The sequence below is a fragment of the Sus scrofa genome, chromosome 5, assembly GCF_054392235.1.
Source record: "Sus scrofa isolate SSC_HxYL_T2T_F1_AM1 chromosome 5, Sscrofa_HxYL_maternal_Yorkshire_Landrace_v2.0, whole genome shotgun sequence".
Lineage (NCBI taxonomy): Eukaryota > Metazoa > Chordata > Mammalia > Artiodactyla > Suidae > Sus > Sus scrofa.
Window position 1 is genome coordinate 64823008 of NC_139387.1, and position 17750 is coordinate 64840757.

Below are 17750 nucleotides of genomic sequence, written 5' to 3' on the forward strand. Positions count from 1 at the left end.
TGTGGACCTTTGCGATTGCACAGGGCTGTCATGATAATTAATTGGGGTGATTCTTACAAGTCCTTGAGCACATTGCCAACACACAGCAAGTCCCAGTATTTTGCCTGGTACATCATAGTGCTTAGCACACACAAGAAGTCCTCTGTAGAATAAATGAAAGAGAAGATGACGTCTGGATGGAGGTTTAAAGGCTAGAAAGGAGTCCAGGGTTTTGACTAGGGGACAAGGTCAAACAAATAGAGGCATGAAGACCGTGGTATGATGGAGCAACTGTTCGCTCAAGAGAGCTAGAGGGAAGTCTGTGAGGGGAAAACATCAGCCTTGTGTATCCTGCTGAGCAGTTTAGCCTTTACCCTTTAGAAAACTGGAGTCTTTGAAAAGGAAGAACAGACTGGAAGGCTGAGAGAATCCGGGAGACTAATTAGGAAAACTATTGAAATCGATCATTCGATGGATGAGTAGGAACAGAACCAAGAAAAGGCGTGGATCCTGGGGATCAGGGCCTGGTCCTCAGCTTCCCAGGTCCTCAAATCACTTTTGTTACAACACTCAGAGAGAGCCGTCTCATTCCTCACACCACCTAAATGCACATAATGTGCATAAAACAGGATGAGGTGGAGTTCCCACTGCGGCGAAGTGGAAATGAATCCAACTAGGAACCATGAGGTTGTGGGTTCAGTCCCTGGCCTTGCTCAGTGGGTTAAGGATCCGGCGTTGCCACGAGCTGTGGTGTAGGTCGCAGATGTGGCTCAGATCTGGTGTTGCTGTGGCTGTGGCATAGGCCAGCAGCAACAGCTCCAATTAGACCCCTAGCCTGGGAACTTCCATATGCCCTAGATGCGGGCCTAAAAGGACAAAAAACAAAACAAAACAAAAATTTTAAGAACCACAAAAAAACAGGATGACTTAAGGTGGAAAAATTTAATTGCCAAGCAGATTAAATGTACCAAGTAGTGGATCAACATTTTCTTACTGGAAAATCCACCTGGAAATTCCCATCATTAGGCAGTTACTTGGTTAGCTGGGCAACTCAAAACTGAGAACTAGCTGTCTGACTTTGAAGCCTGATCCACACAGCTCTTAAGAGCCTCATGATAATTACAAGCCTCAGGAGGGAGATGCTTGTTAAAGTGGGATGGTTACCTTTTCTCCTTTGGACTGCTGCTGATTATACAAAGGTAGATTCAGGTTCTCTGCAATCCCATCCCTAGATCCCATCAAGAAATCTACCCCCAGGGCTGAAAAAGCTGGTGCTGACCTGTCTGTAACTTTTTTTCTTTTTTCTTCTTTTCCCGAGGCAGGAAGAACAGAGAGTTAAATTCACTGAGTGTTTACTATATACTTGACATACCTTTTACTTATGTTCTTTAGTTTGGTCTTTATAACATATTTCCACAGAGAAGTAGTAGTATTCTCATTTTACTATAAGGCAAGAAAGGCTCAGAAAGAAACATGGGACCTGCCCGCATAATTAAGCAATAGCATATAGTCATTTAAAGAAAGAGTCGTTCAAACCTCCAAGTATGCGGAAGCAGCTGTGGTATGTTGATAGAAGCCCCAAGAGCTTTTGGTCAGAGGGAAGGCATTCGACATCTCTGAACCTCTGTTTCCTCCTTTAGAAGGAGGGATGGTAATAGCTGGACATCACCAGGTTCTTGTGATATTGTACAAGATACTCTGTTTTTTGTTTTTTCCTTTTCTGGCCGCCCATGGCATATGGAGTTCCCCGGTCAGGTCAGGTGTAAGCCACAGTTGTAACCTATGTCACAGCTGCAGTAATACTGGCTCCTTTAACCCACTGTGCCGGCTGGGGATTGAACCTGTGTCCTGCAGAGACACCACAGATCCTGTTGCTTGATGGCGGGAACTCCAAGATACTCTGTTTTAAATGCATTTTTAGTCATAAAGCTTTATGAAAATGTGAAGTAAAAAGCAGCCATTTTTTTTGTTCATCTGAGCTTTTCACACAGAGAACTCTAATAGTTACTATTCATCTAGTGCATACCAAGTAGCAGATACTGTTGTAAGCTACCCCATCTGCTTGAACTCATTTGATTCTCACAATCACCCTTCTAAGGTAAGTACTGTCATTGTTCACATTTTACAGATGAGGTGACTGAGGCACAGAGAGGTTAAATAGTTTGTCTAAGGTCACATACCTAATAACAGTATGTTATTAGGCTTAAGATCCAGGCATTCTAACTCCCAAAGCTGTATAACCAAGATGTATATTACAGTAATAAATGTGATTTTTCAACATTTTCTTTATCTCACTACTCCCTGATGCTGGCTCTGTGCCCTGGAATCAGCAAGGTTGAATGTCTTGTCATTTGTTTTGTCCTAACAATTTCACCCCCTGAGTAGGGGATCATATAAAACACTCAGAGGGGAGCAGGGCAGACTAGGGCTAAGAGAATATGAAAATGGGAATTAATCCCTGAATGCTGACGGTGGTCTGTGTTGACTGACCATCCTGTAGGCAATGTGTGCCAGGCCACGGATATCTGAGATGTTCCTGAAATGTTGATTTTATTAGAGCTCTGTCACATGTTTGATACCTGGGGTCTTGCAGCCTTGGCACACTATGAAGCTCTGAATGAAGCTGAACCTTTATGAACATTTAGCATCAGAGGAGTTAAAAGCCAACTGGAACCTTAAAGATCACCTCCAATCCCCCTACTTATGAGCCTTCCCTTTCCCTCTCCCTGCTAAAGCGGGAAAATGAGGTTAACTGCCTAATAACTGATTCATAGATTGCTTTAAGAATTTTGAGTGAGGAGTTCCCGTCGTGGTGCAGTGGAAATGAATCTGACTAGGAACCATGAGGTTTCAGGTTTGATCCCTGGCCTTGCTCAGTGGGTTCAGGATCCAGCGTTGCCAAGAGCTGTGGTGTAGGTCACAGACGCAGCTCGGATCTCGCATTGCTGTGGCTGTGGTGTAGGCCAGTGGCTACAGCTCCGATTACACCCCTAGCCTAGGAACCTCCATATGCCACAGATGCAGCTCTAAAAAGGACAAAAACAAAAAAAAAGACCAAAAATAAAAAAAGAATTTTGGGTGAAATACCGAAGAATTCTGATACCCTTCTTCCCCCCAATGGAATAATGGGTAGTCAATAATAATAATATTAAAATATAATGTGTAATATTATATTTAATAAACAACAATAATAAACAATATATGGATAATATAATATTAAATGTAGTATTTAATATATACATAATAAAATACCAACAGATACAAATAATAAAATAATAATAAATAATAGATAATAAATGATCCTACAAATTTAAAATGCTGTTTGACTGCCAGGGTTCATATTCATTATTTTTTCTTTCTTTCTTTCTTGTTTTTTTTGTTTTGTTTTGTTTTTATCTTTTTAGGACTGCATCCATGGCATATGGAGGTTCCCAGGCTAGGGGTTGAATCGGAGCTACAGCCGCTGGCCTACACCACAGCCACAGCAACGCAGGATCTGAGCTGCATCTGCGACCTACACCACAGCTCACAGCAATGCCAGATCCTTAACCCACTGAGCAAGGCCAGGGATCGAACCTGCATTCTCATGGATGCTAGTCAGATTTGTTTCCCCTGAGCCATGATGGCAACTCCACATATTCATTATTTTCTATGTAATATCATTTTGTAATTACAGTTGTGCTGAAAGAAATGACCACCAATAACATTTCTTTTGTTTCCTCTCTCTTCTTCTCTGTCTCCCTCTGTCAACCCCACCCTCGTTTCCCTTCCATTCCAAATCAGGATACTGGCCCTCTTACAACATTCCTTTCCATGAGAAAATCTACAACTGGAGTGGCTATCCAATGTTAGTTAAGAAGCTGGGTTTGGACTTCTCTTATGCTCTGGCTTCCCGAGCCAAAATCTTCCGGCGGGACCAAGGAAAAGTGACTGATATGGAATCCATGAAATATATCATGCGATACAACAGTATGTAGCACATTTCTCAAGAATCATTCCTGAAAACTCCTTTTCTTTCCCATGGAAGAGTTTATCATCTGTGTAGTAGAAGGAATTTTAAGAAGTTACTGAATTAAGTACTTAGGATTCTTTTGACACTATACGTATTTTATACTCAACAAATGGAATTTTGTCCTCCTTTATAAAAATGATAGGGAAGAAGATCCTACAGATTCTCTTTAAATTGAAAAAACTGTATGTACAACAGAAGAAATAACCCATACGGGGTTTTTGGGTTTTTTTGTTTTTTATCCTGCTCTCCCAAACACAAGTTTTCTTCCAAGGACAAAAGCAGATACTAAAACAAAAATTATTCCTAAATACTTTCTTTTTGATGAACAATATTAAAGCCAAATTTGTATTTATTTTGTTGGAAAAAAAGTGATGAACATTTGTCCTCTACTATCTCTCTTCCATCCACTCTTCACTGGGCAGGGTCCTTGACAGCAGCCTGATCCCCAAGCAGACTTGTGGTTGCCCCTTCCCAGGCCAAGCTGGAGGCGAGCGGCTTCTATATTTGGATTCTGATCTTCTAGGTCCAAATAGCTTACTGTGGATAAGTGAATCTCAGAATGTCTGGTACTCACTCTTCCCCATCACTGTTCCCTAGATTACAAGAAGGAGCCTTATAGTAAAGGTGACCCCTGCAATACCATTTGCTGCCGTGAGGACCTGAACGAACTTAACCCAAGTCCTGGAGGTTGCTATGACACCAAGGTAACATGCTATAAGTTTTTGAATTTCATCTCCACCATCACTTAGACCTATTCAGAGGCAGAGCTGTGGAGGTTTTTGTGGCATAAAATGCAATAATATCTCTAAACATAAACTCAGTTCAGGAATCAGCTTTTTTCAGATATTCTGGTGGAAGGTTTCATTGCCTAACCTCCAGTCCCTGCTCTGCCACTTAATTGTCAATCACATAATCTTGTAATGCTCCTGTTTCCTCTTCTGAAAAATTGAAATAACAGGAGTTCCCATTGTGGCACAATGGAAAAGAATCCGACTAGGAACCATGAGGTTGCTGGTTTGATCCCTGGCCTCGCTCAGTGGGTTAAGAATCCAGCGTAGGAGTTCCCGTCATGGCACAGAGGTTAACGAATCTGACTAGGAACCATGAGGTTGCTGGTTCGATTCCTGCCCTTGCTCAGTGGGTTAACGATCCGGCGTTGCCGTGAGCTGTGGTGTAGGTTGCAGACGCGGCTCGGATCCTGCGTTGCTGTGGCTCTGGCTTAGGCTGGCAGCTACAGCTCCGATTTGACCCCTAGCCTGGGAACCTCCATATGCCATGGGTGCAGCCCTAGAAAGACAAAAAAAAAAAAAAAAAGACAAAAAAAAAAGAAGTAGCAACACTTGCCTCATAGCATTGTTATGAAGAATAAACATTTAATATCTGTAAAATGTATATAACAGTAGTGGATTATTTGTAAATGTTACACAATCATCATGATAATGGTTGTGATAACATCTAAGGTTTTACCAGACTGGCCCAAAGTTATTATTGAGAACAGTGTGATTTCACATTAAACACGAACTGAATTTAGCTGAAGGAACGGGTACTGGACCAGATGCTCAAAGCACTAAAGGGTTTTCACTACGTTAGGATCGTTAAGGTGCTGTATTGCGCCTCACAATATAGGTTATAAATAAGTTTGCAGTTGGGGGTGGGAGGGGAAGCGGGGGCAAAGCCAGCTTCAGCTTGTGAGAACCAGTTGTTAAAATCAGTGGCACCATGTTGATAGCTTGAAATGGTGGGATATTTACATCAAGGAAATCGGGGCAAACACTACAAATCTGGGTCTTTTCCTCAGAGTGTTGGTTGTTATAAACCTACTGGCAGGTGTTTCCTTGTGGTGCAGGGTTTGATCCCTGGCCCAGGCACTTCCACATGCCGTGGGGTGTGCAAGGGTATAAGAGTTAGCTGTCTAGCTGGTGGAAAGATCCTTTTGGCTTGGGCATGTGTCTTTCACTTGCATCTCCAGTCCTAAATTCTGGAAGAAATCTGTTATAAGTGGACTTAACTGTTCTATCTGAAGCTCTGCAAACTTAAGAATGCCACTTCTACACGTTATTTTTTCTACCAGTCTAAGGTCTGAACAGAAGATGCTTTAGAATAGTTTGAGCCAAGCTTTAACCTTAATGACTCTCAAAATGTTGTGTAATGTGAAAAATCATTTGGTGCATGCAGTGACCATGAAGCCTCGGTGCATGTTTTTGTATTTATTTCTTTTTAATGATATCGGCAAATATTCAGTAAAGTGTGTAAAATGTGTTATACCCATTCCAGAATACACAAAAGAGAATTACTTGGATTGGGGAGAATCCAAGCCAAGCTTCCATCTGCCAAATTTTACTTTTCGCAGGAGACAAGAGGCTGCCAATTCTTCATCAAAAAAGTTTCTGTTGAAGTATATACTTTAAAAATATCACTTCTCTTGAGCCATTCTGAATATGAGAAAAAAATCAGAAGTTAATGGAACATTTTCTTTTTCCCTTCTAAGCTTAAATTCTACTGCCACCCAACGTTGAAGTGTTTTTAAGAACCATGGACCTCATTTTTTGATATCAAGTTCCTTCTACTTTCTTTTGTGAATAACCTAATGATTAGTAACTTTTACTGAGGAATTATTATATTCTAGGCACTGCTTCAGGTATTTGATCTCGTTCATCCTCATGACAACTCTCCTGTGATGTAGGGCTATTAACCTACTTTTACAACTGAGAAAGCAGAGGAGTTCCCATCGTGGCTCAGTGGTTAACGAATCCGACTAGGAACCATGAGGTTGCGGGTTCGATCTCTGGCCTTGCTCAGTGGGTTAAGGATCCCATGTTGCTGTGAGCTGTGGTGTAGGTCGCAGACGTGGCTCGGATCCTACGTTGCTATGGCTCTGGCGTAGGCAGGTGGCCCCGATTCAACCCCCTAGCCTGGGAAACTCCATGTGCTGCACGTGCGGCCCTGAAAAAACAAACAAACAAGCAAAAAAACCAAGTGAGAAAGCCGGGTCATATTGGTGTTATTTTAAAGTAAGTTTTGGAGCTACAGTTCTGAATATGAGTAACCTGACTCCTGATCTCACACTTTTGGCTATGTTAATTCAACACGTTTCTACTAGTCAATTCACATTTGAAAGCCAAATGGATGTAGAAGAGCATATTGTGGAAACTGGCAAGAACTTAAGGGGAACTGATATTGTGACTTTGGGGAAAGAGCAGGAAAAACAACAGGGACTCAAGTGTTTTCCAAATGGTTTTCTAAAATGCCCCTCCTGTCTCTTTCCAGGTGGCGGATATCCACCTGGCATCCACGTATACAGCCTATGCCATTAGTGGGCCCACAGTACAAGATGGCCTCCCTGTTTTTCACTGGAACCATTTCAACAAAACTCTCCATGAAGGCATGCCAGAGGCCTACAACTTCGATTTTATTACCATGAAACCAACTTTGTAACTTGACACAGAACGAAGGAGGGAGATGAGGGAATAGAAGGCTGCAAATAAGATACCAAAGGCACTCTTTTAGCTATGATTTCCATTCAGAATTAGTCTTAATAAAATATATTAAATTCAGTCTATCAGTTTCATTTTTCCATTGCTGCTTTTGTCATTTTTAAAACAGGCATTTACTGCAGGGTGACACACTGGAGAAGAAACATTATGTATGAGAAATATCAGGTTTCAGTGTACAAGCATGTGTACAACAAAGTGTGATAGAAATTGCTCCCTCGCTCACCAAGACCCACACTCTCCTTTTATGTCTGGCCACACAGACCACCCCTTCCAGGTTCCCCGATGCAGCTGTGCCATGTGACAGGGCTCTTGCGAGTGGAGAGTTGAGCGCTTCATCCAGCCTGGCTCCTTCCCCTTCCCCACTGAACTTACTTCATTGCAAAGCCCTGGGGGATGGTAGAACCTCCAATAGGAATGCAGTTAGTGGTTTTTTTTTTTTTGCTGGTCATTAACAAGCAGCGGTTGGGTCTTTTTGTGGTACAGGACAGACACACAATAAAACAAACTTTAATGTGTTCTCCCTTTAGTTAAAAGCAGCAGGACTAAGCTGGGAGCAACTCTGCGTAACAACTTTCCTTTCAAAGCTGGAGGACAGTATGTGGTTTGAGTGCCCCGGTACTGTCATGTTAAGTTAAATTAACCATATTCAGCAGTATAACAGTCATTGTCAACAAGGTAGGAAACTTCTAAAAGAAAAAACACAAGGGCTGAGAAGAACCAGAATGAATCAGAGTACTCAGAATGTTAAAAACCCAGTAATTTATTTCAAAGTATAAATTTCAGGCTTGCTGGACAAAATCCCACTACAGTTAAACACTTATACAGACACCACTCTACTGTACATTAAAAAAAAAACACACACACACACAAAAACCTTCAAAACCTAATAAAAACAGGGCAACTTGCTATAGCCCAGTTTATATTAGACATTAGGAAGGTCTTACATTATCTTATTATTTACACTTTCAATTGCAATAAAGAAGTCAGGATGCAAGTTTCCTACAAAGGATTTATTTTTATATTTGATTTTGAAATGGCTGATAAAATACTAAAGCCAGAATCCCCAAAAGGTGTTTGATTGCCCAGTTACCTTATTTACAAACAAAATTGTTTTTAAAAGACAGCAATTAAATATAAATGATGGGTATTTAACTGCCTCTACAAATTTAAAAAATCAAAAAACTTATTTAGCATGATAAAACTATTTGAAGATCAGAAGACAAAACATATATATCATCCTATTCCTCCCAACTGGCTGGCTCAAGGGGAAGAAGCTTAGCAATTACATAAATGTGCCGCACTAACAAAAAACACTTTATAAGAATTTTTCTAATGCTTTTTTTTCCTTGTCCCAAAATTTTAAGAAAGGGGAGGGGGGCATCATTTGCCCAGTAAATAGTAAGGCCAGCAGAATCATATGTTGCTTTTAGATAGTTATTTGCAATAATCTAATCCTGGAACACGGTTTTTCTGAAAATTAGAATAAAACAAGCCTATGACTGGTCAATGATAAAATTATGAAAAACTAAGGTCATAGTGTATAAAAGAGAGAGAGGAGGATATCACAGGCATTATTTTGTTAATCTTGTATTCTACTAGAAATTTTGAGGAACAAGATAAATGCAGATCACGCAGAATTAACCCTCATCTTGTTGTATAAACAATAATTTGGAAAATGTAAGCAAAAGAATAAACCCAAAAAGCTACCTTAATACTTATCCAATACAGTAAGAGAACTGTATGGTGCAGCCTGCTTAAGGGTTTTTTCAGACAGATGAAATCTAAGCTCCTTTCTTTAGGTCTTTTTTTTTTTTTTTCCCTAAACCTTTCATTTAATATCTGGCAATGCGGGTCAGGAGAGTGGGGAAATGGTATCAGAAGAGTGGGGAAATGGAATCTCTGTGAGGCAAGAGGTATCCCCAAAAATGTTCACTTTTCAAGGAAGAAAGCTCTACTCTTTGCTTCTTTCATAAACTTCTACTGTGTTAAATAGCACACAGTATTCTGCATATTTTAAAAAGTGAGTCCAGAGAAATAGAGCGATATAGTTACCTCATAGAGTTAACTGTTAACAGATATCTTTGTATAAATTTATAAATCTACTGGCAAGAACATAATTTTAAAATGTGAGACTTACACTTAAAACAGGGTGAAAATTACTCTGACAAAGTGCAAAGTGGAGAGTAACAAACATCACAATTACCTTTAAATGTCATATAAACATCCTACGTTTCAGGTTGAAATATCTTAAGTTTCCAGAATTTCCAATAAGGCAATACTTACACAAATATTGTCAGGCTAAAATGGTAGCACACTTGCATTCCCAAAATGGGATTATCAAGCATATTTTTAATACTTTGTGAAAAGATATTGTGAAATAAAAAAGGTACCATGGAGTGTGAATTGCTATTAAAAAAAAATCTGTAATCAGTAGCTATTTCTAGTTGAGCCCTCCATTCTCTCAAAGAAACAAATCAAACAGAAAGAAAGCACTCATCGACATTAAAACCTGCCCTAAATAAGAGCCTAGAGTTCTGGCCCAGTACCTTCAGGAACTCCAATGTAACTGTTGCCTATAAATCCTGTGGCAGGCTAATTGAAGGAAAGATCATTTTATAGTATCTTTTCCCTCAAACAATTACAATCTGTACCTTCCCTCCATTATCTGGAATAAAAAGCTTTATTTTACTGTAGTAAATCTACTTTTAGAGTTACTATTTAAGATCTTTTTTTCTTTGACAGAGATAATATAGTATAGGCTAAAATAATATTTTCACTCTACTGTACTTTCACCTGATTATAAATGTTATGAAAGCTTTTTTTTTTTTTTAAAGGATTAGTGAATATAAATAAAAAAACATCCACCAAGGGAATCTTTCTAGGCTAGGTAAGCAAATTGTTACCGTATGACCATATAACCGTCCAATAAAGAACAATTTTGAACATGGGCTTTCTATTCTGTAGACAGGAATGATCTTGAACACATAATCAACACTGCAACCATTGCAGGTAAAAACATATATACATACAGATATAAGACAGGTGTTCACATACATCTAGAAGATCATGAATTTCTCTCTTTAAAATTTTTCATTGGCATGACATTGGCTACTTCTTTACCCTCATCATTAGTTCTAGAATGAGTAACGTCTATATAGTTGGTTGGCAAATAATTATTGTGACCTCATTTTATGAAAGCAAAAGGAAGGTTTTGGAGCATTTACATTTTGGCAATCTGTAGGCTTTCTTCAGCATCAATCAAAATTCACACCCAACATGATCAGCACCCTGATCAGCAAAAGTCTCTAAAAAGGAGTTTCTTTACAACTAGAATGCTTCCTATTATAAGCCATCAAAGTTGCAAATGAAGCAGCATTAACAAAAGGGACAGCTCCCTCTTAAATTCCAGGAAGAATTAATGACTAATTTATTTAAAAAGGTATATTTATGAACTCAAATATAATACGGGAAGATGACTTGAAACTGTATTTCACAACCTCCAGGAATTCTTTTCCAAGTACTACCAACAACACTCTATCCCCCAAATTACACCAGCTCTCCTGTCTTAAGCTGTCTACACTCAAACACGTACCTGATACCAGCATAGTTGGCACTCATACTGAAAATCCGTGACCTAAGCCGAATCTGATTAACATTGAAGAGGAACAGAGATGCAAAAGAGTTTTATCTAATTGTTACATAGAATGACCCCAGAGAGTACACTTTAAACTCTATCCAAAGCCAACATAGGGTAAATCAGATAAAACTTAGCACCATCAAAACAAAGATTAACACAGGAAGAATGATATGAGAATAAAGAAGAAATGGAGCTTTCCCTTTGATATTTTAGCTCATTGTATTTTGTGAATTTTACTGCTTACTTCCTTTGAAAGAATACTAGGCTTTGGGTTATAAAGTGAACTAGTAAAGTGAACTAGAACTGCTTTCATAATCTCTAACACAGTGTGCAACATAGATACTAAACTATGTCTGAAGGAAAATTTACTTACACAATGTGGTCTTCTCTTGGTCCACTTTACAGAGTTAATTCAAACAATGCCCTCAAATAAAAAGCATTTATCTTCTTAGAAGAAAAGAGCAAGTTAAATTTTTGGAGTTAAATGTAGTGATGTTACCGATGATACTATATATAAAAAGCCTTGGTCTAAAATTGAGGGAAATGTGCTACATTTGGTGGAGATAAAAGGAAATGAAGACTGAAAGGCTTACAGTGAAGAGTAAACGACAATGGATAAATGGCCCTGTTTACTTTCATAGTTAAGTGTTTAAGGCACAAAATAAATGTAAAAACCAGATTAGAAAAGAGAGGGCCCACTGCAGACCTTTTTCAGCTAATTAACAACCCAGAAGAGAGAAAAGAAAATATGAACAGATCCTTTACTGTGTTCAAATTAGCCTATTTTAAACTATTTAACCATCTTGCTTTTTATTTTTAATTTGGGTTCAATCATTTATCTGTGAACCTACAGATCTCTTAGAAGCAGAATCATGCCAGATACATACCTCAAGTTCTTTGTTCTACTTACTTCATACTGGAAGAGAGGTAAATTTGAGTATGAAAATGTGAGATTCCACTGCAAAAAAAAACACATAAATACGGAAAAGCACAAACACCCACACATATTCCCCAGCTTCAAAACTAAAGCAAGGTGCACATTTACATTTCAAACTCTGGAAGCTTGAATTGTTCAGGAAAAGATTCTGCTTTATGGGCTGAGTTTATTTACTTCTGATTACAAACAAATGTAGTGTATATATACATCTGTCCAAGAAATCTTGCACAATGTGGATTTTACAATGGGTATCATGCACAAGATTAAAACAAGACCAAAAAGTGGAACTTTTGAAAGAAGAAGAGATAAAGGCTCCAAGGTTTAACTGCTCTGGGAAGAAGAGATCACATCCGTTGACTGAGGATCACAGAAAGGTCCAAAACGTCCATAAATATCCTTGGCTCGTACTGCAAAGTAGTATTTGCTACCAGATACAAACTGGGTGAGAGTGCATGCCATGGGCAAGGGAAGTGCCTTGACTTCTCCAATCTTCTTCCACTGTGAGGGCACAGTGGCACTGGGTTCTTCGTGGTAAGCATAAAGATGGTAGCTGTCAACAGTGGCGCAGCTTCTATCTACCTCAAGGACACTCCATGACAGCACAATGCCATTTTGACTCTGAACTCGTGCTAACTTCAAGTGTGGCTTCTGAGGCAGAGATGTGCTGGCAGCTTCTGGGGGCAGACGCTGTGGTTGTGGGGCTTCTGGTAAGGGTGCTGGGTGCACAGGGCGTGGGGGCTCCTAACAAAAGAAGAGTCATGTTCATTAACAATGATCACAGAAAGGACTGTGTCTGAATGCTCGAACTGTAACACTCCAGAGATCGTTTAGAGTCTTCGTTTTACATCAGGATTATTGGGAAATACCAACTACCATACCACATCTGGCAAGCTCTATTTGATGATTTCTAACCAATTATGCCCCAAACCATGAGTGCTAAGGTTACTGCTACTACATTTTCTAGGTCTAAAATAATTGAATTTTCATTGGGAAACAAAAGCCCTTGCTGATGGAACATCATCTTAACGAAAACTGAAATAATCATCAACTTCTAACAAAATAATTTGTGATTTAATGATTTATACTACAGATTCTTATTTTAATATAACATAACATTTTTAATAATGTGTGGCAGTCTATCATATGAAATTGGAGCACCAACTCTACTTTCATTTTTAACTGTTTTTCTATATCAAGGCTGTACCATACTCTTATAAATAAGCCCACTGAATGCTGAATGTATATTATGTTCATGGTCAGTCTGCATGAAAAAGTTGACATTTATATTGGACTGTTTAAGACAGAATTCATAAATGTAGAAATAATTGTATACCTTTCTGCCAGTAAGTAAAAGCATGAGCATGGGAATGGGGATAGGCAAGAGAGGGGACTTAAGGGCAAAAACAACTACTAACTTTTACTCAGACATAGGGTATGTGAGGAAGAAAATATAAATTTGGAAAGGTAAGTTACAGCCTGATGACAAAAAATGAATACTAAGCTGAGGAAGCCAAAATGATTTGTCTAACATATCTGGGTTTTACAATTACAGTGATAACAATTCTTCCAAAACGATTCAAAAAAGAGAGAGCCAGGAAATATGAAACTAAGGGGGCTTTTTCTTCCTCAAGTGAAACATACCATTGCACACTGGCTTTAGCTGGGATGTATTAAAATAAATAAGACTTCCTTAACTGAAATTAATTTTAATAAAAACTAGTTTTAATATGCATTTCTTTAAATGAATGATTTGCACACACTAAATAGTGAATTCTGTGAAGGTCTGATGATATCAGATTAATTTCCATGCCTTCTCAAGGTTTAGTATTAGTAATGTGCACACAGTAACAACTTAAAAAGGATATGCCAAATAATTTCAAGGAATGCAAATATGCTAAAATTCACATGCCTAGTGGAAAAAATTCAAATACATGTCTGGAAAAAAGTATAATCCAAAGTTTAAAAGCTAAAATAAATATAAAGATAGAGAAAAAAATCAAATTCAAATAAGACAAAACAATGAAAGCTGAAGGACTGATGTGAATATTGGCTATGTGGCTGTATTTCCTCTCTCAAGTAAATAACATTAAATAAACATAGTTTCCAAGCTGAAGCCATGAACTTGATTGGAGGGAATAGGTATGATAAGGAGTATGATAACAGCTTAAATGGCCAGCAATGTCCCCTTCTAATTCTTAAAATTTTAGGATACTGAATTTTCTCATATCCCAAAACTAGTTAACTGAGTCTGTTTTGTTTTTGCTATTGCAATGGATTTTTATAGAAGTTTTACAGATAAAATTAATTAAAGTAAAATTAGAATGTTCCTACTGTGAGATACACAGTTTATTCTAAGACATACATCATGGAATCCTGTTTGTTTGTTTTTTTTTTAATTCTGTTTAAAAAAAAAAAACTCTGATAGGTCATCAAAATTGCAAAACTGTGGTACAAATAAAAGATTTTTTACTATATATTTCTTGAAGGAATATAAAATAAAATAAGTGATTTATAGTTGCAAATAACAGTAATGATATATTTGTCACATATCCTAACAGGACCAGATCTGAAGCACTGTGAAAATGTGCTGGAGGCGGGATCAGAAAATCTGAGTTTTAAAATGGCTCTGCCTCTGACACTAGCTTGTTATGATAATGAGCAGTTACTTAACATCTTTGTGACACAGTATCTTTTTCTATTAAAAGAAGAATATTAATCCGCATTAGCATTGTGAGAATTAAAATTATACATATAAAATAGTGGAGTGCCTTGTGCATTAAGTACTTTACTAACATTAACTTTTCCATTGTAGTGGGACAATAGAATAATAGCAGGTAGGAACACAGGCTCTGGATCTGGAATATATAGGTTTTTATGAGGCATGTATGACCCTGGGCTGGTTACTCAACCATCTGTACATGAGCAGCCATACCTATAATAAAGAACAAAAAGGAGAGCAAGAGTTCAAAGAATTCCTGTATAGGGATCAAGAATATTAACTGTGCTTGGCACACAGAAAGCACTTAACAAATGTTAGCCATTTCTATGCATATTTTTAAAAGGATGTTTTGCTTGGCAAAAAGTTCTATCATCCTCAATATCCTCCTCCTTCTGAAGCCAGCATTTCCATTTACATGGTATATCATACCAAATACTGTTATAATCATGTCACAGAATAATGTGACATTGTTGTGGAGACTAAAACTCTTTGGTTTTTCTCTTTTATCTCTTAACAAGTGAATTCTCAATACCACTGGATTATTAAAAACAATAAAGTGATACGTGAGAAAGACAAATATTATATGATATCACTTACTTGTGCAATCTAAAAAACTAACACAAATAAACTTGTTTACAAAACAGAAACAGACTCACATACATAGAAAACAAACTTATGGTTACCAAAGGGGGAAGGGAAGGAGGAGGGATAAATTAGGAGTGTGGGATTAACATATATACACTAATCTATATAAAATAGGTAACCAACAAGAATGTACTGAGTAGCACAGAACTACATTCAGTATCTTGTAATAACCTATAATGGAAAAGAATATGAAGCTATATAGCTGAAACTAACACAGTATTATAAATTAACCATAGTTAATTTTTAAATTTTTTTCTTAAAAAACTTAAAGTTAAGAAAAAAACACGGTATTTGCAATGTGACAGAACTAGTAAAAGATTTTGAGGAAAAAAATTAAGCTAGAACATGAAAAAAAACTTATTAAAAATCCTCTTTTTAATTTAACCATAAGTTAAAATGATCACATGTCCCAGATGACTCTTTTTATACACTGGACATCGCCACAAGCAAAAGCAGTAATCCTTTATTTACCATTACTCCTAGAAACAGTTGCTCATAATGGTAAGACCTATTCTCTTCAATAAACTTCTGCTGGAAAAACTCAAGACCTGTCATATCCTTTCAATAAAACTAGTTTAAAGAAAAAATGTTAATTGCAATAATACTTGACAGCTTTACAGGTGAGAGTCTGGTGCAGCTAACTGTCCACACTTACAGTATGCACTTGTGGTGGTCGGTGATGCACTGTGAGCTGAGGTCCTGTGGATCCCAGGGTTAATCCATTGTTTACAACATATGTAGTTGCTTGAGGCACTCGAACTGTAACACCTACAAAAGAAAATTAAGGTATAAAATAAGAATTCTATTCTAAATTTGGTGGAACACTGATCAAACACTTCAAGTCAGTAAATAAAGTGAGGTTTTTAAACTTCAAAAGCAAAAATATTTCTAATCTAGCAGTTTATACTCAGCCAAAGTATCACTTGAGCATGAGGATAAAGAAATTCTCATATTTACAAGCACCAAAAAAAATCCACCTCTATTAATCTTTCCTCCCACTGAGGAAACGTTCCAGCCACTGGAAGATGTACGCCACCCACATGAGAGAGAAAATCAAGAGGAAAACAGGAGACATAGTAAACAGGAGATCCAGCGCAGGAGAGAAAGAGGACTATAAGCAAAAATCCTAGAACACTGAAACACTGGCAGTACAAAACATGTAGAAGATAAACTGGCTAAAACGGAGCAGTGTGACTCTAAAGACAAAAAAACTGAAGCTATCTTCACAAAGATCTCTGCTGTCTCTAGGACAGAAATCTCAACCTAAGTTATCTTCGCCTTGTGTTAATGAGGTTCCTCTCATTCTTTCCATGCCCTACTGATTAGCTGAGGATACTCATTTTGTCCAAAAGAAAACTCTTACGACATATAACAGGGCAACAATAGCCAAAAATTTAGAAGCCACCCATGATCCAACCATATTCCTGACATACATTCAAGCACCTCTCAGGTACCCTGACTGTGGTAAGCCCAGTTTCCCAGAACTCATTCATGATAGTGCTGAGTGATTTCCCCAGAGAAAGCCCTTTATAAACTTGACCAAGTTGAAACCAGAATGTGAACCAAAGACTCTGCTAAGTTTATTTTCTCCTAGGAGCCATCACCTAATAATGGCAGTATTAAAGTTTTCTTGAAACAGCTACATTTGTCCTCATTATTAAATTTTGCAAAACTAAATATTTTTAGTGATCCCTATATAGGTTGCAAGACCACACAGAAAAACAGAAAGTAAGTAAGGATGATGGTTGCCTCTGACAGAAAGGGAGAGAGATGCAATTAAGGGTGGGCATACTACTGATAAGGCTTTATTTCTTAGCCTGATGGAGAGTTAGTTCATAGGTGGTTCTGTTTGTCATTTTTCGTGAAACTTTAAAAATACCTTCCCCTGTGAAACTGGATTGTTATGATCATGACATAACTATAGATGTGATAAATTCATTTGATTAATAAAAAAAAATAAAAGCAAAGCCAACTCAATAAATAGAAATACCTTCCATATAAACTTGATACATATATATTTATATATTTTTTTCTTTTTTTTTTGGTCTTTCTGTCTTTTCTAGTGCTGCATGCAGCATGTGGAGGTTCCCAGGCTAGAGGTCTAATCGGAGCTGTAGCCAGAGCCATAGAAATGCCAGATTTGAGCCGCATCTGCGACCTACACAATAGTTCACAGCAACGCCGGATCCTTAACCCACTGAGCAAGGCCAGGGATCGAACCTGAAACCTCAGGGTTCCTAGTCGGATTCGTTAACCACTGAGCCATGACAGGAACATTGATATATTTTACCTTTAATATTTTCCCATCTTTTATTTCTCAGCCAGCT

The 17750-nt window shown here is 37.9% G+C and overlaps 3 protein-coding genes across 9 annotated transcripts in view; 2 read left to right on the forward strand and 1 right to left on the reverse strand.

Annotated features, from left to right (window-relative positions):
• The window catches only part of PLBD1 (phospholipase B domain containing 1), a 71270-nt gene extending 63720 nt beyond the window's left edge, over nucleotides 1–7550 (forward strand). Inside the window, 3 exon segments of the mRNA NM_001244629.1 lie at nucleotides 3763–3948; nucleotides 4589–4695; nucleotides 7259–7550. Coding sequence (NP_001231558.1) covers nucleotides 3763–3948; nucleotides 4589–4695; nucleotides 7259–7426 — 461 coding nt within the window. The 3' untranslated portion in view covers nucleotides 7427–7550.
• GUCY2C (guanylate cyclase 2C) overlaps nucleotides 1–17750 on the forward strand; it is a 672163-nt gene that overhangs the window by 234256 nt on the left and 420157 nt on the right. The gene's annotated exons all lie outside the window — the stretch shown is intronic.
• ATF7IP (activating transcription factor 7 interacting protein) overlaps nucleotides 12191–17750 on the reverse strand; it is a 123288-nt gene continuing 117728 nt past the window's right edge. For all 7 annotated transcript variants that reach the window (XM_084956720.1, XM_003126462.6, XM_005664060.4 and 4 more), the window contains 2 exons: nucleotides 16079–16191; nucleotides 12191–12800 (listed from right to left, as the gene is read on the reverse strand). In XM_084956720.1, the coding sequence (XP_084812846.1) occupies nucleotides 12381–12800; nucleotides 16079–16191 (533 nt within the window). In that variant the 3' untranslated portion in view covers nucleotides 12191–12380. The remainder of the gene's footprint in view (nucleotides 12801–16078; nucleotides 16192–17750) is intronic.